Here is a 24,072-nt window from a genome sequence, read left to right as displayed (position 1 = left end):
GCTGAGAACAGCGGGGGGGGGGGGGGGCTGGAGGGGACAGTTGCCTCACAAGATGAGGTAAACTTTCTGCAGCTACCATTTACCTAATTCAGTTGTGTTCACAGTGGACCGCCACTTTAGGTATTAAAACACACACCTTTACAAAGAAAGATTGTTGCCCGAAGTGTTGGGTTCAGTGATCATTTTGTAAAAAACGAAAAATGAGACTAACCAGTCTTGGTTTCAGAAGAGCAGGAAGGAACTGTGTGAGGAAATATGTCCGTCGAAAAATACTGTGAGGATAAGATCATATATTCATGAATTTTATATCATCGTGAAAAGTATGAGAATCTAAAAAGAAAGAAATAACTACAAATATAATTTTGAGGACAAATTTGCTGATCAAATTATGTAGAGTACCTGGCCTCCATAACAACGGCAGAGATTTTCCCTGTAATCTCAAAGAGAGATGAAGCTTTCTCCACGTCCTGTGCAGCCTGGAGCTAGGGAAATAGGGCAAAGCTTTATCAGAATCCATATATTACAGGCGGTCGTTAGTTTATGAAAGTTTGGACATTTAAAAGTTCGATATAACAAATAGTACACAACGAGATACTTTCATTTCTTTTAGTATGACCTACAGTGCTGCCCAAATGTATTGGGCAAAAGTAAGTACCCCTGCAATTCTGTCAGATAATGCTCAATTATTCCTAGAAAAGGATTGCAATTACAAATGCTTTGGTAGTAATAGCTTCATTTATTTTTGCTTGCAAGGAAAAAACAAAATAGAGAATGAAAAACAAATTAAACCATTATCATTTTACACAAAACTCCAAAAATGGGCCGGACAAAAAAAATCATGTGATGCTTTTCTCATTTGTGTAATAACAACACCTGGTACTTACCTGTGGCACATAACAGGTGGTGGCAATAACTAAATCACATTTGCAGCCAGTTAAAATGGATTAAAGTTGACTCCACCTCTGTCCTGTGTCCTTGTGTGTACCACATTGAGCATGGAGAAAAGAAAGAAAACCAAAGAGTCTGAGGTCTTGAGAAGCAAAATAGTGTGGAAGCATGGGCAATCACAAGGCTAGACATCCATCTCCAAAGACCTGAATGTTCCTGTGTCTACCGTGCGCAGTGTCATCAATAAGTGTAAAGCCCATGGCACTGTGGCTAACCTCCCTAGATGTGGACGGAAAAGAAAAATTGACGAGAGATTTTAACGAAAAATTGTGCGGATGGTGGATAAAGAACCTCGACTAGTTCAAGCTGTCCTGCAGTGAGGGTACAACAGTGTCAACCCGGACTATCCGTCGGCGTCTGAATGACCCAGAGACATAAAAAAGCCAGGCTGGAGTTTGCCAGAACTTACCTGAGAAAGCCAAAAACGTTTTGGAAGAAGTTTCTCTGGTCAGATGAGACAAAAGTAGAGCTTTTTGGGAAAAGGCATCAATATAGAATTGACAGGGAAAAAACGAGGGCTTCAAAGAAAAGAACACGGTCCTCACAGTCAAACATGGCGGATGTTCCCTGATGTTTTGGGGTTGCTTTGCTGCCTCTGGCATTGGACTGCTTGACCGTGTGCATGGCATTATGAAGTCTGAAGACTACCAACAAATTTTGCACGATCACGTAGGACCCAGTTTGAGAAAGCTGGGTCTCCCTCAGAGGTCATGGGTCTTACAATGACACAAAACACACTTCAAAAAGCACTAGAAAATGGTTTGAGAGAAAGCACTGGAGACTTCTAAAGTGGCCAGCAATGACTCCAGACCTGAATCCCATAGAACACCTGTGGAGAGATCCTTAAATGGCACCCTTAAAATCTCAGAGACCTGGAGCAATTTGCCAAAGAAGAATGGTCTAAAATTCCAGCAGAGCATTGTAAGAAACTCAATTGATGGATGCCGGAAGCGGTTGTTCGCAGTTATTTGGTCTAAAGGTTGTGCTACCAAGTATTAGCCTAGGAGTGCCGATACTTTTGTCCGGCCCATTTTTGGAGTTTTGTGTAAAATGATCATGATTCTTTTGCCCATTCTCTTTTGTGTTTTTTCATTGCAAGCAAAATAGATGAAGATATTACTACCAAAGCATTTGCCATTGCAATTATTTTCTGAGAGAAATTGAGATTATCTGACAGGGGTGCCAATACTTTTGGCCAGCAGTGCACATTTTGGTTTAAAAAAAAAAAAAAAAAAAAACATTTGGGGGTGTGAGGTGGGTCATTCAATATTAGAATTACTGCACAAGCAAAATTAAGAAAAAGAGTCATATTGTAAAGACATTTACCAATACCTTGGGCTTGTGAAAAAGCTGTATTAAATTACATGTTTTAATATGGCCCGTAAGGTCTAATGTTACAAATTAAGGATGTCCTGATAGCATATTTTTTGCACCCGAGTCAAAGTCACAGTTTTGAGAATCTGCCGACAGTCCCAACCAGATACCGAAAAAAAAGTTGTTTTATTTGCTTAACAGTATAGTAGTAGACTACAGTTAGGTCAGGAATAATAAAATATTATTTTTTTAAGGAAATAGTCATCCATTTTGTCTTCATTGTTACTTACGACATGCCTAAAACATCTACAAGTTAAATTGTGATGGTCTTTGATAAAAGTGACATTTATCTGATTATTTATCGTCCGATTAATCGATTATAAAAATCATTGTTAGTTGCAGCCCTACCAACTTTAGTTGTGCATTCCCCTTACACTACCGCACTCCTATTTCACCTACTTTTCCTCTGCATATCCTTCCCTACATGGAGGACACAATTTGGGAAGAGTAGTTATGCCAATGCTTCTTATATTAGGTAACATGTATAGTAGGGGTGTGACAATATATCGAAATAGTGATATATCGCCAGTGTTGTGAAAGATTACTTGAAAAAGTAAAATTTAATTACTGATTACGCCTCAACCATGTAATCTAGTTACTTTACTTATTACTTTATTATCAAAGTAACCAATTTACTTTAAAAGTAATTTATTGGTTACTATTTATCAATTTTTCTCCCTTTGTCGCCTCAACATGAGAATGACAACAGAAATATGTCATCGCATGTAATTGACTTTCGAGAATTTAATTTAAAAGGGAAGATCAGAATTTTTCACATAAGGCTTAATCTTCGAGTTAGCGTAGGTTTAATTAGTCTATGGAGTTGAGTTCAACCACCACTGACTCGTGTTAGCTAGGCCACTCCGGAGCCCTGCAACTAACAAATAACCGACAAATTGCATGGAATTTGTTGAAATCAACTCCATCCATCCATCCATCCATTATCTTCCGCTTATTCCGGGGTCGGGTCGCGGGGGCAGCAGCTTTACCAGGGAAGCCCAGACTTCCCTCTCCCCAGCCACTTCAGCCAGCTCCTCCGGCGGGATTCCAAGGCGTTCCCAGGCCAGCCGAGCGACATAGCTTCTCCAGCGTGTCCTGGGTCGACCCTGGGGCCTCCCGCCGGTGGGACATGCCCGGAACACCTCTCAAGGGAGGCGTCCAGGAGGCATCCGAACCAGATGCCCGAGCCACCTCAACTGGCTCCTCTCAACGCGGAGGAGTAGCGGCTCGACACCAAGCCCCTCCCGGATGACCGAGCTTCTCACTCTAAGGGAGAGCCCGGACACCCTGCGGAGGAAACTCATTTCGGCCGCTTGTATCCGGGATCTTGTTCTTTCGGTCACGACCCACAGCTCGTGACCATAGGTGAGGGTAGGAACGTAGATTGACCGGTAAATCGAGAGCTTCGCCTTTTGGCTCAGCTCCTTCTTCACCACAACGGACCGGCGCAGAGTCCGCATCACTGCAGACGCTGCACCGATCCGCCTATCAATCTCCCGCTCCCTCCTACCCTCACTCGTGAACAAGACCCCAAGATACTTGAACTCCTCCACTTGGGGCAGGATCTCATCCCAGAGAGGGCATGCCACCCTTTTCCGGCTGAGGACCATGGTCTCGGATTTGGAGGTGCTGATCTTCATCCCAACCGCTTCACACTCGGCTGCAAACCGCCCCAGTGAGAGTTGGAGGTCACGGCTTGATGAAGCCAACAGCACCACATCATCTGCAAAAAGCAGAGATGCAATGCTGAGGCCACCAACACCGGACACCCTCAACGCTTCAGCTGCGCCTAGAAATTCTGTCCATAAAAATTATGAACAGAATCGGTGACAAAGGGCAGCCTTGGCGGAGTCCAATCCTCACTGGGAACGAATTCGACTTACTGCCGGCAATGCGGACCAGACTCTGACACCGGTCGTACAGGGACTGAACAGCCCTTACCAAGGAGCTTGGTACCCCATACTCCCGGAGCACCCTCCACAGGACTCCCCAAGGCACACGGTCGAACACCTTCTCCAAATCCACAAAACACATGTAGACTGGTTGGGCGAACTCCCATGCACCCTCGAGGACCCTGCCGAGGGTGTAGAGCTGGTCCACTGTTCCACGGCCGGGACGAAAACCACACTGCTCCTCCTGAATCCGAGATTCGACTTGCTGACGGACCCTCCTCTCCAGCACTCCTGAATAGAGTTTACCGGGGAGGCTGAGGAGTGTGATCCCTCTATAATTGGAACACATCCTCCGGTCCCCCTTTTTAAAAAGGGGGACCACCACCCCGGTCTGCCAATCCAGAGGCGTGTCAGCCATGACAGCCCTACAACATCCAGAGCCTTTAGGAACTCCGGGCGGATCTCATCTACACCCGGGGCCTTGCCACCGAGGAGCTTACCAACCGCCTCAGTGACTTCAACCCCGGAGATTGAAGAGCCCACCTCAGAGTTTCCAGACTCTGCTTCCTCAAAGGAAGGCGTGTCGGTGGAATTGAGGAGGGCTTCGAAGTATTCTCCCCACCGACTCACGACGTCCTGAGTCGAGGTCAGCAGTACACCATCTTCACTATACACAGTGTTAATGGTGCAACACTTTCCTCTCCTCAGATGCCAGAATTTCCTCGAAGCCGTCCGGAAGTCGTTTTCCATGGCCTCGCCGAACTCCTCCCATGTCCGAGTTTTTGCCTCAGCGACCGCCGAAGCCGCAGTCCGCTTTGTCAGCAGGTACCTGTCAGCTGCCTCCGGAGTCCCACAGGCCAAAAAGGCCCGACCCGAGAGGCCTCCTTCTTCAGCTTGACTGCATCCCTTACCGCTGGTGTCCACCAGCGAGTTCGGGGATTGCCGCCACGACAGGCACCAACCACCTTACGGCCACAGCTCCGATCGGCCGCCTCAACAATGGAAGTGCGGAACATGGTCCACTCGGACTCAATGTCCCCCACCTCCCGCGGGACAAGGGAGAAGTTCTGCCGGAGGTGGGTGTTGAAGCCCTTTCTGACAGGGGATTCTGCCAGACGTTCCCAGCAGACCCTCACAATTCGTTTGGGCCTGCCAGGTCTGGCCAGCATCTTCCCCCACCATCGGAGCCAACACACCACCAGGTGGTGATCAGTTGACAGCTCCGCCCCTCTCTTCACCCGAGTGTCCAAAACATGCGGCCGCAAGTCCGATGACACGACCACAAAGTCGATCATCAAACTGCGGCCTAGGGTGTCCTGGTCCCAAGTGCACATATGGACACCCTTATGTTTGAACATGGTGTTCGTTATGGACAATCCGTGACGAGCACAGAAGTCCAATAACAGAACACCGCTCGGGTTCTGATCGGGGGGGCCGTTCCTCCCAATCACGCCCCTCCAGGTCTCACTGTCATTGCCCACATGAGCGTTGAAGTCCCCCAGCAGAACGAGGGAGTCCCCAGAGGGGGCGCTCTCCAGCACACCCTCCAAGGACTCCAAAAAGGGTGGGTACTCTGAACTGCTGTTTGGTGCATAAGCACAAACAACAGTCAGGATCCGTCCCCCCACCCGAAGGCGGAGGGAGGCTACCCTCTCGTCTACCGGGGTAAACCCCAGCGTACAGGCACCAAGCCTGGGGGCAATAAGTATGCCCACACCTGCTCGGCGCCTCTCACCGTGGGCAACTCCAGAGTGGAAGAGGGTCCAACCCCTCTCGAGAGGACTGATATCAGAACCCAAACTGTGTGTGGAGGAGAGTCCAACTATATCTAGTTGGAACTTCTCTGCCTCACACACCAGCTCGGGCTCCTTCCCCGCCAGAGAGGTGACATTCCATGTCCCAAGAGTTAGCTTCTGTAGCCGGGGGTCGGACCGCCAAGGCCCCCGCCTTTGGCTGCCGCCCAGATTGCTACGCACCTGACCCCTTTGACCCTTCCCACAGGTGGTGAGCCCATGGGAATGCGGACCCACGTTGCCTTTTCGGGCTGTGCCCGGCCGGACCCCATGGGAAAAGGCCTGGCCACCAGACGCTCGCCTTCGAGCCCCACCCCCAGGCCTGGATCCAGAGGGGGGCCCCGGTAACCCGCGTCCGGGCAAGGGAAACTTGGATCCTGTAATTTTTTCCATCATAAGGGGTCTTGTGAGACATTTTTTGTCTGGCCCCTCACCTAGGACCTGTTTGCCATGGGTGACCCTGCCAGGGGCTTAAAGCTCCCAGACAACATAGCTCCTAGGATCATTGGGACATGCAAACCCCTCCACCACGATAAGGTGATGACTCAAGGAGGGGTGAAATCAACTCCACCGACTAATTAAACCCACACACACACACAAAGATTAAGCCTAATGTGAAAAATTCTACACTTCGGGTTAGGGTTTTAGGGGTTAACAGCATATCAGTGCCAATGTAAAACAATTCAAATTGACAGCACAATAATCAACAACACACAAATGAATTGCATAGTGCAGAGGACTGCGGACCTCCAAGCCGTCTGGACCGGATCTCAAGCTGTCCGGACTAATACACGTTGCAAAAACAAAAATAATTTTTTTCTGTGGGTTTGCAGAGCGGAGGTGGGCAACAAACAAAACCTTAGTGGTGACGCGCGTGAGCAGGCCAATGGGAGTGAAGCATTTGAAAGTTATTTTTAGAACAGCATGTCTCATACTCGCTTTCCAGACTCCGTGGAGTGACAGCCAAAAACTGAGCCGAATGAAGTTGGAGGAAGAGGCGAAAAGGCAAATGGCGTGCTCAAAACTATGCAAGATTGATGCAGAAAACAGAGTGTTTAAGGGGGAGTGGACCAACACATTTTTGTTCATTTTACCTGGCGGCAGCACAAGACCGCTATGACTCATCTGTTCAGAGACGGTAGCGCTTGTAAAAAGCAGCAATTTGAAAAGGCACTACGAGACGAAGCACGCAGCTTTTTTGCAAAGTTTCCCTATGAACTCTGCCATCCGTTCTCAAAAAATAGCGGAATTAAGGGCTCAATATGATCGCACCTCAAGGCTCATGGTTCATTTATTCACTGCACAGCAACGCGCAAATGAATGCTCCCTCAGAATAGCGTGCATATTGGGTCTAAAAACAAAAAGTCTTTCAGTGACGCACCGATTGTCAAAGATTGTATGAGTGCAGTTGCTGAAACTTTGCTTGATGGAAAGCAAAAAGAAGAGCTCTGTCAAAAAATAAAGCAAATCCCCCTGTCAGCATCCACAATTTAAAAAAAAAAAGTCTTGAACATGTTCTTATGCTGCTATTTAATAATTCAATTAAAGCACTTTTTTAGTTTTATGCACCTTTTATATTTTATTTACATTTTTGAATGTTGTAATTATCATCATGGGCACGTAAAGATACGTTTGTATTTTGGGGAAAAAAAGAAGCATTAAAAATATTTCTGGACCCGAGATTTTTGTAGTTTTTTAATTTCGGACCCAGAGAATTTTTAATTCATGACCCCTGGCATAGTAATAAATAAATAAATAAGACACAAAGGTAAGGTAGGGGCGGGGACGTGGTCAATTTGTCAACAAAAAGTGGCAGCAACAAAGCACTATAAATGCAATCGGACTTACAACACATCCCTAAGATGTGAAACGAAAAAGTCACCTCACAGGATAAATGTGCAACATGAATATGACGTAAACAGTGATCGCCGATGACTACCCGCCGTTGCAACGGCAAAGCTACTAAAACGGCCGCGCATGTAGCAGCTCCAACTTATTGCTGGAAGCCTCCAGAATGAAGGAAAAATACTCACGTTCATTCATGGACACACACAGACCAACATTCCCTAACACATCTCAAGAGGTGGCTGCACTCAGCTCGAATGATTGTGCACCTGCGCTGGCACACGCCTTTCTCAGTCCTAAAACACTTATCGCGTGTGACTCGAGACCAAAACAGGAAGTCACTGTGAGCGGTTACCATGGAAACGAACACATAGTGCGGATCACGCTTACATTTTTTACTCAAAATGCTCTTCGTACATGACTACAATTTTTCTTCATTTTACATACATTATGAGGCAATAACAAAATAGTATCATTAAGGAAACTAACTTTAATCAGATGGGTTGGAAAAATGAACATGTTAGATTACTCGTTACTGAAAGAGTAATCAGATTACAGCAAGGCGTTACTTAGTAACGCGTTAGTGACAACACTGTATATCGCGATACTTCTTATCCTAATAGCTTATCGATACGTTTCCACAATGCCACTACTGTCTTTCAACACTCTACCCAGCCAAGTCTTCCATCCGTCATTTGTGTCAATTATATCATCAACTGTCATTTTAATTTCATAGCACATTGAATCCTCAAAATGTCACTGTACCTGGACTGGTGCAGCTTCAGCACCACAAAAATTCTGATAGAGACCCATGTCCTCCAATGATTCCTGAAAAGATGGACAAAATATATAAACAACCGAACATCCAATCGGTATTTAAAAAATGAATGTGATTAATATTGAAGGCCACAAAATTATTTTGTCCCTTAAAGTTACCTTGAGATCAGCAAGTCTTGTCTTGGCCAGGGAGACGTACTCCATCAGGAGGCTACGGTACTTCGTGGGTACATACGGAGGGTGGAGAATGTGCATCTTGAAATTGAAATTTATGTTATTTTATTGTTTTTTAATTATGAATAAGTTTGACAATTTGTACTAATATTGTCTTCTATTAGGAAAACCCACAAAATCTAATGCAAACAGTGATGAGTACATGTACAACTTAAAGGGAAATAGTATTTTTGCTAGCATGCTAATCTATCATTATAGACATGCCTGATTCTATTATTTTGAACATAATAAAGATGCTACAACCATAATGTTAACAAATGATAAAATACATCTAAAATGTGAGTGCATGAGAAAGGGTCATTCTGCTAGAAAGGGACCCTGGGCCCAGTTTTCTCCATCTGTTTGCCTGACTGTTTTCATTTTTGTATTTGTTATTTTTGAATGTTCTCGACTTGGATTAAATTGTCAACCTTTTGGAAAGTCGTTGTTAGAGGTTTTCTCAGGTTAATCAAAGTTAGTGTTCTTTGAATTAGCGGTCACAACAACTTGAACCCGCTGAATTTGGCTCAGAGGTAAATCACCAACACATGCATCAGATTACCTTTAGGTACTGTTGGGGTTCAAACGGAACCAAGTCAGACAGAAACTTAAGTAGAAACATCAGCGATTTCTTGCTTGTAGCATGGAAACCACTGGCGCTACCAAAAGACTCCTGGCATCACAACAAACAAAAAGAAAGATTTTGAGAAATCTTACATTCTGAAACGTAAACTCCTTTTGGCCATCGGTTTGTGTGAGATAAGAACATGACTTGCATTTCAAATGACAAAAAACATGTAAGGGTGATATTATTTTACGAGGCATATTTGCGTGGACCAACTTTTAGATGTATGGGCTTAATAAGAACAAATAGTAATATTTACTTAAAGTAAATGGAATAATCTTACATATTAATTTGTTAACTGGTCTAACATTAAAAACAAGATGTAGAAAATTATTTGACAAGATTTAAGAAAAAAAATCTTACTAAAATGTTACAAATTTGCTGTGTAAATAACACAGTACTGTAACATGTTTGGAACTTTTGTTCAAATAAAAAACTAACAAGACTTTTTCCGAGATCGGATCGGGACTCTGACAGCAGATTCTCAAAATCAGGTGACTCGGGTGCAAAAATATGCGATCAGGACATCCTTATAACATATGTTAGTCCCAAACTCTCTTATTAAGTGCACCGCAATCAATAAAACAAATACACACCATTAGCAGTTTTACGGCGGACTACAGTGATTTCCCTGGCATTAAATACATCATCTAGAAATTTATTACCGACTGCAATTCTCCACGAAGTTTAAGACCTTAATTATCCAGATTTCAAATTGAAGACACTTTAACCCTTTTTAAAGACCGGCAGAGACCCTGAATGTTTTTTTTTTTTTTTTTTTTTTTTTAATTCAACATGATTTTTTTTTTTCTCCAGAGTGTGACCGCTGATGCTCTGTGTGACCAAGCGGTTGAACAAGACAAAACATAACATGACTATTCTTATTGTTTATTTACGCGGAGTTCAAGATGGCGCCCCTGTGTTTGGCTGACCGACACACTCTGCCTAATGTATTGGTATTTACTAGGGGTGAGAATTGATACGATTTTTACGATTCCGATTCCATTATCGATATTGCTTAACCATTCGATTCTTTATCAATTCACTTATCGATTCTAATTTGGGGGAAAAGAAGAACAAACGTTTTGATTGGCATCGAGTTTGTTTAATCAGAAGTCACAACCTTACAAACTCACAACGAGGTCAAAAGAGGCCCGAAGCCTCAATGTTAACTGTGGCAATAAGTGGCAAATGCACAAGAATGTGTAACATTTTACAGAAACATTATTCTAATAGAAATAAAAAAATATTGGTATATATTGGCATATAGGTCGTAGTTCTGCCTTTGGCAATATGTGTGCAGGGGTCCCCAAACTTTTTCCTGTGAGGGCCACAAACTTTTCCCTTCTCTGATGAGGGGCCGGGGTCAGTTTGTAACAGAAAAAGTGTGAGGATTGCAGGAGTGCCTAAATGTAAAAAAATATTGTTTTTCAGAAAGCCACGTCAAATAACCCTTTCTGGATTCTTCACGGAACAAAAGTAAATAAAATAAAAATAATAATATAATATAATATAATAATATAATAACACTATCAATTAAATAGATAATAACCAAATAACCCTCTCTGAGTTCTTCACAGAAAAAGGCCAAGAAATAAATAACTGTTAGGTTTTGTGTTTGGTTTCTCCTTGTGTGACTTGTCCCTGTGATTACCCATTGCTCTCACCTGTGTGTGTTTTCCCAGTGTATCCTGCAATCTGCATCCACCTGTGTTACCCAGCTGTTCGTCGTCTTGTTACCCCTTGTCTGCGTATATAATGACCCAGTTTCTTGTCACTCCTTGTTGCGTCATTGTCTATGTCCGTCTTTGCCAAAGTCAAGTCCGTTCCACGCCCTTGTGTACCAGTCCCTCTGTTTAAGTAAGTTTTGGTTTGAACCTTGCCTTTTGATCCCTAGTCTTTTTGTTTGTACTTTGTGCTTTTTGTTAGTTATAATTAAAACCATTTTTTGAGTTCTCTGCCACCTGCTTTGCTGCTTTTGTTTTCCTGCGTTTGGGTCCTCACACACCTGCCCGCCCAGCAATCCCTGACAATAACACTATTGAGAAAAAATATATATAATAAAGATTCAAAATGCTCTCTGGTATTGTTCAGGGGGCCGGACCAAATGTGGAGGCGGGCCGTATCCAGCCCACGGGCCGTAGTTTGGGAACCCCTGTGTTAAAGTGTATTATTTACCATTATATTGAAACCCATGCCTTTTAGTTTTTATGGTGCTTTCACGCTCAAGTGGGGGCGCCCTTGCGCTTCTTCACGCAAAGAAGAACGCGCTCACGTGAAGAAGAGGGCGCTTACATGCGAAGAAGAAGTGCCACATCCAAGCGAGTGAGCGAGTTAGTGAGAGAGGGAAACACTGCTACGAGCCTACGTTCTTTGTTAATGTTTGTAAAATATCTACAGAGGCAACACCTGTATGTATCATCTTTTGTGTTGTTGTTGTGTGTTTCCATTCGCGATCGGACACTTAAATCCAGTTGTGTAGTGGTTTGCACAATGTGCTAATGCTAGCGAACGCATGCTAACCATTTGTGTCATTACTGTATTAGCAGCTAATCATCGCTGATTTACGTTGATGCAAAACCGTTTGTTATTGGGGACGAAATTGATTTGTTTCATTTCTATTTTTAGTTTCACTCTTTAAGTGATGGTTGAATAAAGTCAGCAAATTATACCAACGTCTTCTGCATCGTCATTTGGGAGTTTAGCTAGCTGTATAGCCGGGACTGAGCCTTAGCGTCTCGATGAGGACAGTGCAGTCGTATTCCCTCCCGATGCAGTTATCTCCACCTTGCAATGACTACAAGTCGCTTTGTTGTAATTTTTCCTCGTGAAGTGAAGACACACTTTGGAGCGTTTGAACCTACGTGCTGTCATTGTTATGTTTATGACTGCAATGCTCGTGCTAAACCATTGTAACCTTTCATTTTCACCCTCTTTCCTGGTGAAGTGTAGCCAAACTTTGGAGCGAGAGGTTCTTGGTGCCATGCTAGCTTGATGCGTCTGGACAACAAGACACGTCACACCGCAATACACGTCTTTAGGAATCGTTAAAGGGATCGTTAAGGCTTTTTCATTGTGATGTCGAGGCCTCGAAACACTAGGAATCGGTTCGGAATTGGAATTGGATTTCGATTCCCATCCCTAGTATTTACCCTGTATTTGCTACTTGTTATTCGGACAGTGTCACCGCTTCAAGTATACGATCGCCTGACGTTTCCTAATATCTGTGACACATTGGAAAAGCTGCCGTTCGGTGGCTCTTATGGTCACTCAAAGTCACCGCCGCATTTTCCGCCACATATACGGCGGTCATTATTGTATAATACTTTCCTGCACCTCCTTTATGTATCATGAACTATATTTTTCATTGTTGTAAAGCACTTTGAGGACCTTTCCGGCTTTTGTTAAGGGCTATAATAAATAGATTTGATTTATATGTGAGAACAGAATACTGAACCTTGAACCAGTCACTGTAGGAGGGGAAGATGGAAGGTCCATGCAATGATCCCTGCCGCGCCAACAAGAACGCAGTTACGATGCTCTCCAAGTCGTAACCTTCGAATGCCGAAGTCAGCAATCTGGACAGAAGTTCTGAAAGGCAATGGTGGAAAAATAAGAGTACGATACATACAAGACAAATGGCTTATGTTTGTCTTAAATAAGTATTAAAATCAAACCCCTGAACTTAAATTTATTTGAATCCGAGTGACCATTGTTTAAAGCAACACTATGTAATTTTTCAGTTTTGGTCTATTTTAGTGACGCAGGTGGACAAAAGCGGTAGTGTTTTGCCTTAAGGAAGACTGCGTTTCCTATGAGGACCAGCGCACAGTGTCGTAAAATCCGGATCTACCAGTAGCCTACAGATGGATTAATCGATATTTCTGTTTCCAGCGGCTCGCTGTGTGAAGAATGAATAGTAATGAGGTAATGAATCCAATTGTGGCTAAACAATAGTATATGTCGTTGTTGAAAATAAAAACGTTTGATTTTTTCCCGTATTCCCCCACCGGCTTTCCGACCCCTCCCCCCTGTGACGAGTTCGGTTGAGGGGGGCGCTCACGCTAGGAAGTGAAAGCCGGGCCAATGTTTATTCTTAAGTGTCTTTTTATCCTGGTATCCTCTCTTTTTATTTTTTTGTCTCCTCAGATAAAACTTTTTGTCTCTTTTGTTGCTCTGCCATCTTTAAATTGAATGAGGAAGTGACGTATGCCGTAAAGCAGTCAGCATATTTGTAGTTTTTTGGAGTGGCAGTGTTTCTGCCACCCTCCTCATAGTTAAAGGGTATGAAAACGCAAAGGGGGTGTGAGACATCAATAGAACCGTTATGTGCCAAGATAACAAATATTGATAAAGTTAACAAAAAAATCAATCACATTAATGAGCAATTATCGAAAATAGATCGAAAATGACGAACATTTCCGAAAGTGTTCCGGAAACAGCCGAATGGGGCGGAGACGTCATAACAAGGAAACAAAAGGTCGAGGCAGGTGCCATTGTTGTTTATCGACGAGAGAGTTGCGTTCGTGTTTCATCAAAAAATCGCTAAAATGGTTCAAACCTGTCATGCTATGTGGTTTACAAATAGCCATTTGTCGCAATGTAGTACCCATGAGTTCCCGAACGCAAGAAAAAGAGCTGGACTCCGCAGACAATGAGTAAAGTTCGTCAGTGCTAAGAGGGCTAATTTTGCAATTTTACAGGGAAACGGGAACCTGACGAGCCAGAAGATGTGCCTACAACCTCAAAGAAAACAAAATTTATGCTACTTCCCAATCACTAATGACCCACAAACTGCGAAGGAGTGAATTCGTGACCCGTATGTGAATAAATCGAGTGATTCGAGCATGTCTGTGGAACAGGAATATCAGCTTGTAGAGATCGCAAATCACGGCGACTTAAACGTACATTTGAGACAACAACTCTACCGAAGTTCTGGATTAAAGTCATTTCGGAATATCCCGACATCGCTAGGAGCGAGCTGAAAACTGTGCTACAATTTCCATCCAACATCGTGTATTTGTGATGCTAGCTTCTCTCACTCTCCCATCTCGGGACCATCTCGTCTCAACGAAACAAACTCAGCCCTCCCACTGATTCAGCGGGTGAGTTGTATTTTTTCCCTGCACTTAACACGACGGGGCTAAAAACAAATGCTATTTTTTATTTGCTGTATTTTTCTGCCGCACATTGCCGGTGTTCTGACAAAGTTGCGCGTAACGTTAAAAAGGACCGCGAATGCAGCGATTCCTAAGTACACACTACAAACTTTCTTTAAAGAAAGGAATATTAACTTACGTTTGCCATGTTTGGCGCACACAACAACTGCACGTAGCCCTTTCACTTAACGACTTCGCCGTGTCGTTAAGCGTTAATTTACGCCATTTCCGTGTTGCACATGTATGTTTGTGATGTAAATAGTTTTTTAGCACCATTGGATAACATTGAGAGTCCAACTGAATATAAAAGTGGGACACCGGTCCATGAAAAAAAAGACCCAAATCACACCGGCCCGTGGTGCAAAAAAGGTTGGGGACCCCTGCTCTAATCCCATTCATATTTGTGTCGGTTGGCAGAGCGAAACCGATGATAGCATATTAAATGATAATTATTCTATACATTACTTTATTTTGCGGTCACGGTGTATCAGCTTCACAAAAAGAAATGCAAAACATACCATTTGGTGTTTCCCACACGAACTGTTTTCGGGGTTTCATCAGTGTGATTGCTCCAGTCAATGATCCTTTCATTAGGCTGCATTGGCTTTTGTTTGGGCTCAAATTGATAACCCAAAACACCAAAGAAAGGTTCATAACTCTCCTCGTCACCATTAGAAGAATGTTCGTTTCGTCGGATTCGTCGCTGCAAATAGAAACAAAATTGTCCGCCATCATCGCCGCCATTCAGTACTAAGCACTGAGCCGGCTGTTTCCCGAAAGTGACGTCACGCACACAATATGCTAGATTTCCGGCATCTCGGGGGCGGGTCCTTTTAGCTTGACAATCGACCTAATTTCTATCATTTTCTTGGTGTTGCGATGTGTGTAATTACACGAAGTGGCATGATATGAATTCAAAAGGCATGCGTTGATGTATAAATGATGGAATATTAGCATTTCCCCAGGTGTTGTCATACCCTTTAATTAGTGCAGGTGAAAGCGGTAGACTAGAGATCGACCAATATGGATTTTTCAGGACCGATACCGATTATTAGTAGTTAGAGGGGCCAATAACCAATTTTTGGAGCCGATTTGCAGTAAAAAAAAAAAAGGTAAAGAAAGGTGTAAAACAAAAACATAAAAATTGAATAATGCAAACATTGAACTTTATTGAAATGCCTAAAGCATGTTTATTGAATCACCCAAATGGGAAATAATAGCTAATAATACAGGGTGGCTTGGTTCAGTGGTAGAATAACCGTTCCCCAAACCTGAGGTTGTGGTTTCAATTCTCTGCCCTGATGCTCAAGTGTCCTTGAGCATGATACCAAACCCCACGTTGCTCCTGTTGCTGCGTCACCAGTAGTTAGATGAGGATAGAGTGTGAAGCGCTTTGAGGGCCTGAAAATGGTGGAAAGGCGCAATACAAGTGTAACTCCATTTACCGTTACCATTTAACCAATCAGAGGACAGGAGACATCAGGCAGTAGACAGGCGCGGCTGCATCTGAGCCGAAAACCCCCAGATTTAAATGTATTTTTTCATATGGGCTGGATGGATTTAAAAAAAAAAAAAAAAGGCCGATACCATTATGTGTCAAATTTCCAAATATCGGCGCCCATAATCGGCCAGGCCGATAATCGGTCTATCTCTAATACAGACCACCCTAAAGATATAAAAGAGGTGTTATTCAACTAGTTGTCAGTCCACATATGACAAATATTATGAAAAAAATTTATAAAGGTTGAAAAGCTACCTAGTGTTGCTTTAAATCCCATTTTAACTTGAAAGGGGGCTGAATACAGAGCACACGAGTTACGATGGAGTTTGATTTGATTTCATACGCATCGGTTGTAAATTAATGTATCATTTTGTAAAACAATGGCTCCGATTCAGAAACAGTTTGAGTCAATGTCAACATGCGTGTGGTTATTTCTTAGCATTTTCATTACTTATTTTACGTAACTTATTTTAACCTGCCAAGAGTTGTAATAGTTTGGGATGATGCGAGTTTCCACCACTGTAAAATAATCAGGGAACGGTTTGCAACCCACAACAGAATGGTAATGGAGTTCCTCCCACCATACTTCTCAATCCCATAGACTTGCCAGATGGCAAATGTATGATCCCCAGCCTCACACTCAGATGACTCTTCTGGATGTCATGGATGCAGGATGCAGTGACATCAAAGCAGATACCTGCAGAGGCTGCACAAGGCATTCAAGAAGATTCTTTCCACACTGTATAGCAACAGTGGACATCAGTTGTGACGTTGACGAAAATATGTGGCCTAACAGAGAGGAACTTCAAGATATGTAGGAAGAATGGGGAAAAAAATCCCGACAGCATTCGAAGTTTAGTTGTGCCGTTTGTCTTACGTTCACATTTCTAATTTTGCTTTGATGTTTCTTTTCTTTGTGATTCTATGCTGTCTTTTGCTTCTTGTATTGCAATGACATGGTCCGTCAAGACATTGTAAAAACAGTATAAGAATAAACTGAATCTTGTTCAGTTACTTGCAATCAATCTCCCACACACAAAGGTGTGACTTGCAATTTTCATCAAAGATTTTTTAAACCATCTTCAGCATCAAAGCCTTCCACCAGAGTAATTGTTACATTGAGAGCATGACTAAGTAATTTGACTGTCTTGTCTGTACACGATGAAACAAAGACAGTTATTCTGACATGTTCATTGATACAGAAATTTAATTTTGAGAGACAGACTAAGAATTTTGCACAAAAAATGGCTTTTGCAGTTAATCCATGTTGTTTTACTCCTTGTGTGGCGTGTTTTGTAGAAATGCAAACTGTTTTGAGAATTTCATCTGATCTGAGAAAAATGTACTAAAGCAATTGAGAAAAACTAAGAATGATGAAACAGCAGTGACAAGAAAACAAACAAATTAACAGTAGCCACCACTCGCCTTTTTGTCTACCCGTCTATTTCTTTTTCTCTTCATCCTTTTTGTGTAGATGCTTATCATGTCTTGTTTAAACATTTTCTAAAACTGAGACATATAACTTTTCAATTCCTTGCTTTGTGAATGCCAGTTTTACACCGACAACATAATGCACATTGGTTTTAACCTTAGCCTTGCAAATCAATGTTTAAAATCAAGTTTCAGTCTGTTGCCCTTATCCTTGCTCTAATTCAATCAAGTTTTGTAAATCTTCTGGTAATGATCTGTACTTTGCTTCAAACATTGTTCCTTGTAACGTGTATTCTACATGACTTTAAGTAATGTGGTGTATTGTTGTCTGAACCACAAACTTTAACAAGTAAGAACAATAAAGACAATAAGGAGGAAGAGGAGGATGGTGGTGGTAACAGACCTATTTATCTAAAACTAAAGTCAACTAAACTTAAAGTAGATTAAACATATTGAAACAAAACTGCCTACAAATGATTAGGTCAAGAAAAATAAATACATAAATGATGAATTGCAAAAATAAAATTTTAATACTGAACTTCTGATAATTACCAGTTATAGAGGTATTGCCAATTTGCCATGAAGCGCGGAATACGACTCCGTCTTACTGACATGAGTCTGTATATTTTGTGTGATTTGGAATAGGCAGTACAGCGACAACTCAACAACATGTGGTTGATCCCTGCTTGTCTAGCCTGTGAGTGAACGAGGGCAGGTATGTTCCATTTCCCACTTCCCTCAGTGTTCCATTTCCCACTTCCCTCCGTGCTCCAAGTGGCCTCCGTGTGACGTCATAGCAAGGGCTGAGGGCAAGTGGGCGAAGGCGACTCAAACTATTTTTGAAAGGCAGCCAATGCCTTTTGACATAAGAAGCAGGATCAAAAGCAAACTGAAGCGATACCTCTCAAATTGGGTTGAGCAGATGGGTTATACACCAACAGAGTGGAGAGGAAGCACAGGACGTGTTTCCAGCTGACCTCATGGGTCTCTAAAACCTTTTGCAGGTGATGTAGCAGCTGTTTCACACTGAAGATCACAGTCATCTTTAAAGAAAAAAAACATTTAAAAAAATTAGAACCCATGGAGAAGCACCTATAGCAAAAGCTATTAAGGGCCTTGGCACCAAAAAAAGTTACCATTTTTATAGCATTTAAGCTAGCGGAGTTTTGCAGTGCAAGTTTGCCAATTGTTCTTTTGTTGTATTTGAAACCTCTTTTTGTTTTTTTTTATACCGTTTGAGGCTAAGCTCAGGTATTGTATTTTTAATTATTGCTATTGAGAAATGAAAGTAGCACTTAACAATTTTATGATCGGATTTAATGCTCTTTTGAAAGTGCAATCTTAGCAAGCCTTTGTTAAACATCTCCTAAAATTTATTCTGCAATGCATTAAATGTTCCTAATACAATGACTCGATTATTCGAACTAATTGATAGATTACTTCAATAAACGATAGCTGCAGACCTAGCTGTGACTCATCCTACTCCATAAAACATTTTGATTCATGGAAACCCAGTGTCAAACTCAACAGATTTGTTACTTGTCATTTTGTGGGTTCATCTCAAGTCTTTAAACCCTTTCATGCAGCACTTATACTATTTTTACCCTTACAGGGCACTCATTTCACTCATTCGTTGCCATTGACGGAGCTCGACGTCCAAACCATTGTGACTAGGAGGGGGCGAATGAATTAATGTTTATTCGTCCCTCCCAGTCAATATGGACCGTCGCATGTCGTGTCACATGAGTGTCACGACAAAACACTGCTACGATGCACATACGATATTACACATACGATAATAAAATCGTATTTGGTGCTCGGGCCCAAAAAATAATAATCATCCTATGCATGACAATAGGGCTCTCGCACCACTCGGTGCTCGGGCCCTAAAACTGACCCAATATCAGCAGTAAATGCCTCAAAGACCCCAAAATGTATAAGAAATGACAAATGAACCAGAAGTATCTCAGTAATGGCCTAAAATCAATGGAATCCTCTTAAGAAAAATCACAAAAAGTTTAAAAACCATGGAAACGTGAGGTATTTTTAATCATAAAAAAAACAAAAAACAAAAACACCAAAAACATTGATTTTGGAACAACCCTTTGGACTGGGAGGGCCGAATGAACAAACGTTCATATGCCTTCTCCCAGTCCAAATGGTTTGCACATCTAGTGCCGTCAGTGGCAACCAATAAGTTAACAAGGAATTGACCTGAGAATTCCCCAAAATTAGTAGGAAGTGACTGAAAATCTAAAGCAAGTGCCAAAGCATCCCCAGAAACTGCATCATGTAGTAATAAAATGTGTTCGTTTGACTTCTATTCAATACATGCCTTTATATTGTTAATACAGGTTTGTTTGTTTGTTTGTTTTTCAAGTAAAAAAGTTTGCTTTGGCTCAAAAAGGCTGAAAAACACTGGTTTAGTGCACCTCGAATGCCAATACAGTACTTAATATGTTAATAATCTAATTGAGGTCTCAAACTTCATCAAAACTGTATGCATTCAGAATTGTCATGTTGTTCAACTAACTCATATTTTCAAGATCACTTGAACATTTACATATTGCAAATAGTCTCCTTGTGGGATGAATTAAATTTATGAGGACTCTCACACTTTACCTTAGAGAAAAGAGAGGTTAGTAGCGGACTGGCTTTTGCAAAGGACCACTTGTTCTGCTGAGCAATTGCATCTGACGCTGAAGAAATAATCAGCAGAATTGACAATTAGAACCATAATGCGCTGCATGTTGTTGACAGACCTAGGTGAAGTTGGCCCATCATTAGACGCAAATTTATATAAAAATGATGTCATCCCTGCTACCTTCATGCTGTAAAAAGTTTCGTTTGTGCTGCTATTGTTTTTAAGATATTTACAATTCTTTTATTGGTCAATCTGAGGTCAACCAGCCCCCCAAATGGCTAAAAATGGCGTCAATCATTTATGCTTTGTTTGTGATGTAAAAAAGTTTCTTTTGTGCTATCTTTTTTGAGATATTATTTTTGAGTGATTACGTCACGCAGCCCTCCACTTACTGAAAATGGACCAGAAATGCTGTTTTTCGTTAATGCTACGTTTTGGTTTTGAGGTTTGATCTGAGGTCAACCAGTCCCCCATTTTGATTTAAAACAGCTTAAAATGGTGTCAATCGTTTGTGCAAAGTTTGTGCTGCAAAGATTTTCGTTTGTGCTTCTATCTTTCAATAGATATTGAGATATTAATTTCTCAATAACAGAGGGTTGTCCCAACAACTAGCGCAAACATAGCACAAATGAATGGCACCCCTTCGGGTCCATTTCGCAGTAAATGTTGGGCTGAGAGTCACGACATCACTGAAATTAATATCTCAAGCCCCCTATTTATTGCAAAATGGACCAGAAGGGGTGCAATTTTTTGTGCTACGTTTGCACTAGTTGTTGGGAAACCCCTCTGTTATTGACAGAGCTCTGTGAGCTACAGGAGTTGCATACGGAAAAGCTGCAAGTGACGTCATCACTCTAAATTAATATCTCAAAAACAATAGCAGCACAAACGAACATGTTTACAGCACAAATGATTGACACTGTTTTTAGCCATTTTTAATCAAAATGGGGGGCTGGTTGACCCCAGATCAAACCTCAAACCTAGCACAAACGAATGACATCATTTTCATAAATTTGCATCTGATGGGGAACCAACTTCTATAGTCTATCAACAACAATTATTTTGTCGATAGACAAAAATAACTTTGTAAGAGTTCATTTAAAAGCAATATTAGGTCTGTTACATGTGCATTACCTGCAAGTTGAGGCTTGTAAGTGAGAGTCTGCGTTAGTGAGTGCATAAAAAAGCGCTGGAGGGCATTTGGAGAAGCTGAAACTTCACACAACGAAGTATCAAATAGCTGACACCTGCATCAAATAAAGCACACAACCGCAGAGCACATCACCTTAATTATTTCCTTAAAATAGCAAATTAAATAATACACCTTGATAACAGTAAAAAGTGTTGTGTTCAAACAATATAAAAAGAAAAAAATGTTCGAGCAACATACATGGAGTCCTCGAGTTACGATCAAGTTCCATTCCTATGCTGGCGACTAGAGGTGTGACAATATCTCGAAAATGTGATATGTCGCGATACTTTCTAGCCCAAAAGGTTATCGATATGCTCCCACCAAGCCTCGACATATCGTTTTGAAAAGGTGTCACTGTTATTGGATGTCTAACGGCGTGAATGGCATTGAAACCAGAGCATAAACAGCTAGTCTTTTGTAGGCATTTACAGCTTACTTCATGTTCATTTTGAGTCACTTCCTATTCATTTAGGGACAATTTTTAGTCACTTCCTTTACAGAAATACTTCTCAAACAGTCGGTGCAGCACAGTGCCGGGGATGGCGCATGTGACCACAGCGAACATACTTTTTTGCCGTACTAGAATAAAGAGTGACACTAAGTAGGTGGCAGTGGCACTCTCATTTTTAGAGTGCGCTCAGTATTTTTGAACCAAATAGGAGCACACAGCAAAGAGCACTGGAGATATGCAGAGCTAAGACAAGAAAATATGATGAGGCATATGTAGCGTTTGGCTTTGAATTTGATACATACGAAAGACCAGTCTTTTTACTGTGTCTAAAATCGTTTGCAGCGGACAGCAGTAAGCCAAATAAAATTAAGGTGTCACTCAATCGCACTGATAAGCCGCTCGGTTTTTGTTCAGCGAAAACTAATATTGCCAACAATTGTCCCGCTTCATCGGTGTTACATCGGTAAATCAGGGAGCACTGTTAGCATAATATAAGGTGGCATACCAAGCTGCTCAGTCCAAAATAACCCCACACTATAGCAAAGGAGCTGATACTGCCTGCAGAGAAAATAAAAACTCTTTCCAATGACAGTTTTTTTTGTTCAATTAATTTTTGTTTTTTCAGTCAAATTGTTTGGCATATTGTCCTCATGCATTAATGTTGCATGTTGCAATTTGAATATGTTGTCATTTATTGATTTTATTAAATTTTATTATTCAGTATCAAAAGGTAAAAAAAAGGTACTTTGAGCGGTGTTGTTAATCTTACTTTAAAAAAGTAATTAAACAACAAATTACTTCTCCCAAAAAGTAATTGCGTTAGTAACTCGGTTACCTGAATGTAAAAGTAATTAGTTGCTTGGCAAAGTAACTGGTGATAATTTTCATGTTTTTTTTTTTTTTCTCAATAAAACAGGTCACACAATGTGAAGTTTAAAGGGTTTTTGGGACAATTGGCCCTAGCTCAATTATTTACCCTAAACTTAACTAGAAACAGGGGGATTGCGGATATTGCGATAACTAGATAATAACCTTTGCTATGTGTGGAACTCATTTAATGCTGTGAATCAACCGTTAAAGTTGTTAAAATTGCTTCCATTATTGCATTAGTTCCTTTCCGTCTCCTTTCGAAATGTGTAAGTTTTAAAACAGTTTTCATCATTTAAAGATAGATTTAAGCGAAGATTTTGCCAATTTAGGAGCATTTTAGATAAAAAGTTACTTTGGTTCACTCGGAAGGTTCTCTACAACAGAGCCTTCCTGAGAAGTCTACTGCTTTAAGATGGCGGCTGTTCAACCAACATAGTAATGCATAGTAACGCACGCCTTTCCCGCCTCAGTAACGGTAACGGCGTTGCCAAGATGAGAAAAGTAATTAATTAGATTACTCACTACTGAAAAAAAAAAATACACCGTTAGTAACGCTGTTATATTCTAATGCCGTTATTAACAACACTGACCTTGAGTGTATTTTTTCAGTTTGGAATGACAAATGACAAATGACAAATTGATGCGCTTTACGTCTTTTCTGAACAATGTTAGTAAAGTTATACTTTTTTGTAAGTTGATGTATATTACTTTTCTTCTTTAATATAAAAAAAGGACACAATGTTATGCAGAGGTTTACTTATAATAATGATAATTTCGTAGACAAATGATACTATTTACAGTGGCGGCAGAGAGTTGGGGTGGCGCAAAACGTTTACGTCTTTCTGGGGTGGGGGCTTAACAGAAAATAACTGAGAAGCAATGCTTTATAGTAACCCAAAATTCCCAGGTGGGAAAATAAATGGAATAAATTGGAATAAATGCCCCAAAATCAACAGGAAGTGACCTGTAAATGCTCTAAAAGGAAGTGACGGAAAAACAACAGGAAATAATATGAAATGCCAAAATTAACTCATTGCCTGCAATTGGCTGGCACTGGCGGCAACAGACGTCCAATCCGTTTGAAGTGGGAGTATCCCAAATGTATTGGACGTCTACTAGTGAAAAACTCATTCCAATTCACAGCAGATAAATGATAAGGCCTTGTTTTTCTGTTGTTTCTGCTGTTTCGTATTGTTTTCGTTTTTGTTGCTGTCAGCTATGGCTTACAGTAGTCGTGTTCCGTGCTTTCGTTGCAAACAAACCATTTAAAACTCGAAAAAAGTTGGCATTGTCCTTGAAGACGCTACAATTCATGAAAATACAAAAATAAAATGCTGTGAGAGCATACAATGATGTG

The 24,072-nt window shown here is 41.5% G+C and overlaps 2 protein-coding genes across 7 annotated transcripts in view; one reads left to right on the top strand and one right to left on the bottom strand.

The window, feature by feature from the left end:
- Positions 1-24,072, bottom strand: part of LOC130915870 (Fanconi anemia group A protein) — a 129,452-nt gene that overhangs the window by 73,016 nt on the left and 32,364 nt on the right. For both annotated transcript variants that reach the window (XM_057836035.1, XM_057836036.1), the window contains exons 10-18: positions 21,337-21,449; positions 20,181-20,257; positions 18,460-18,601; positions 12,925-13,058; positions 9,405-9,515; positions 8,789-8,884; positions 8,618-8,680; positions 400-482; positions 212-272 (exon numbers count right to left, since the gene is read on the bottom strand). In XM_057836035.1, coding sequence (XP_057692018.1) covers positions 212-272; positions 400-482; positions 8,618-8,680; positions 8,789-8,884; positions 9,405-9,515; positions 12,925-13,058; positions 18,460-18,601; positions 20,181-20,257; positions 21,337-21,449 — 880 coding nt within the window. The remainder of the gene's footprint in view (positions 1-211; positions 273-399; positions 483-8,617; positions 8,681-8,788; positions 8,885-9,404; positions 9,516-12,924; positions 13,059-18,459; positions 18,602-20,180; positions 20,258-21,336; positions 21,450-24,072) is intronic.
- LOC130915871 (uncharacterized) overlaps positions 1-24,072 on the top strand; it is an 83,574-nt gene that overhangs the window by 44,100 nt on the left and 15,402 nt on the right. Inside the window, exon 1 of one of the 5 annotated variants that reach the window (XR_009063189.1) lies at positions 51-14,572. The exons of the other annotated variants lie outside the window; for them this stretch is intronic. The gene's annotated coding sequence lies outside the window, so the exon portion shown is untranslated. Of the gene's footprint in view, positions 1-50; positions 14,573-24,072 lie in introns of those variants that run through there. 5 annotated transcript variants of the gene reach the window in all.

This window comes from Corythoichthys intestinalis, chromosome 5, assembly GCF_030265065.1.
Source record: "Corythoichthys intestinalis isolate RoL2023-P3 chromosome 5, ASM3026506v1, whole genome shotgun sequence".
NCBI lineage: Eukaryota > Metazoa > Chordata > Actinopteri > Syngnathiformes > Syngnathidae > Corythoichthys > Corythoichthys intestinalis.
This window is presented reverse-complemented; position numbering and strand designations above follow the sequence as displayed.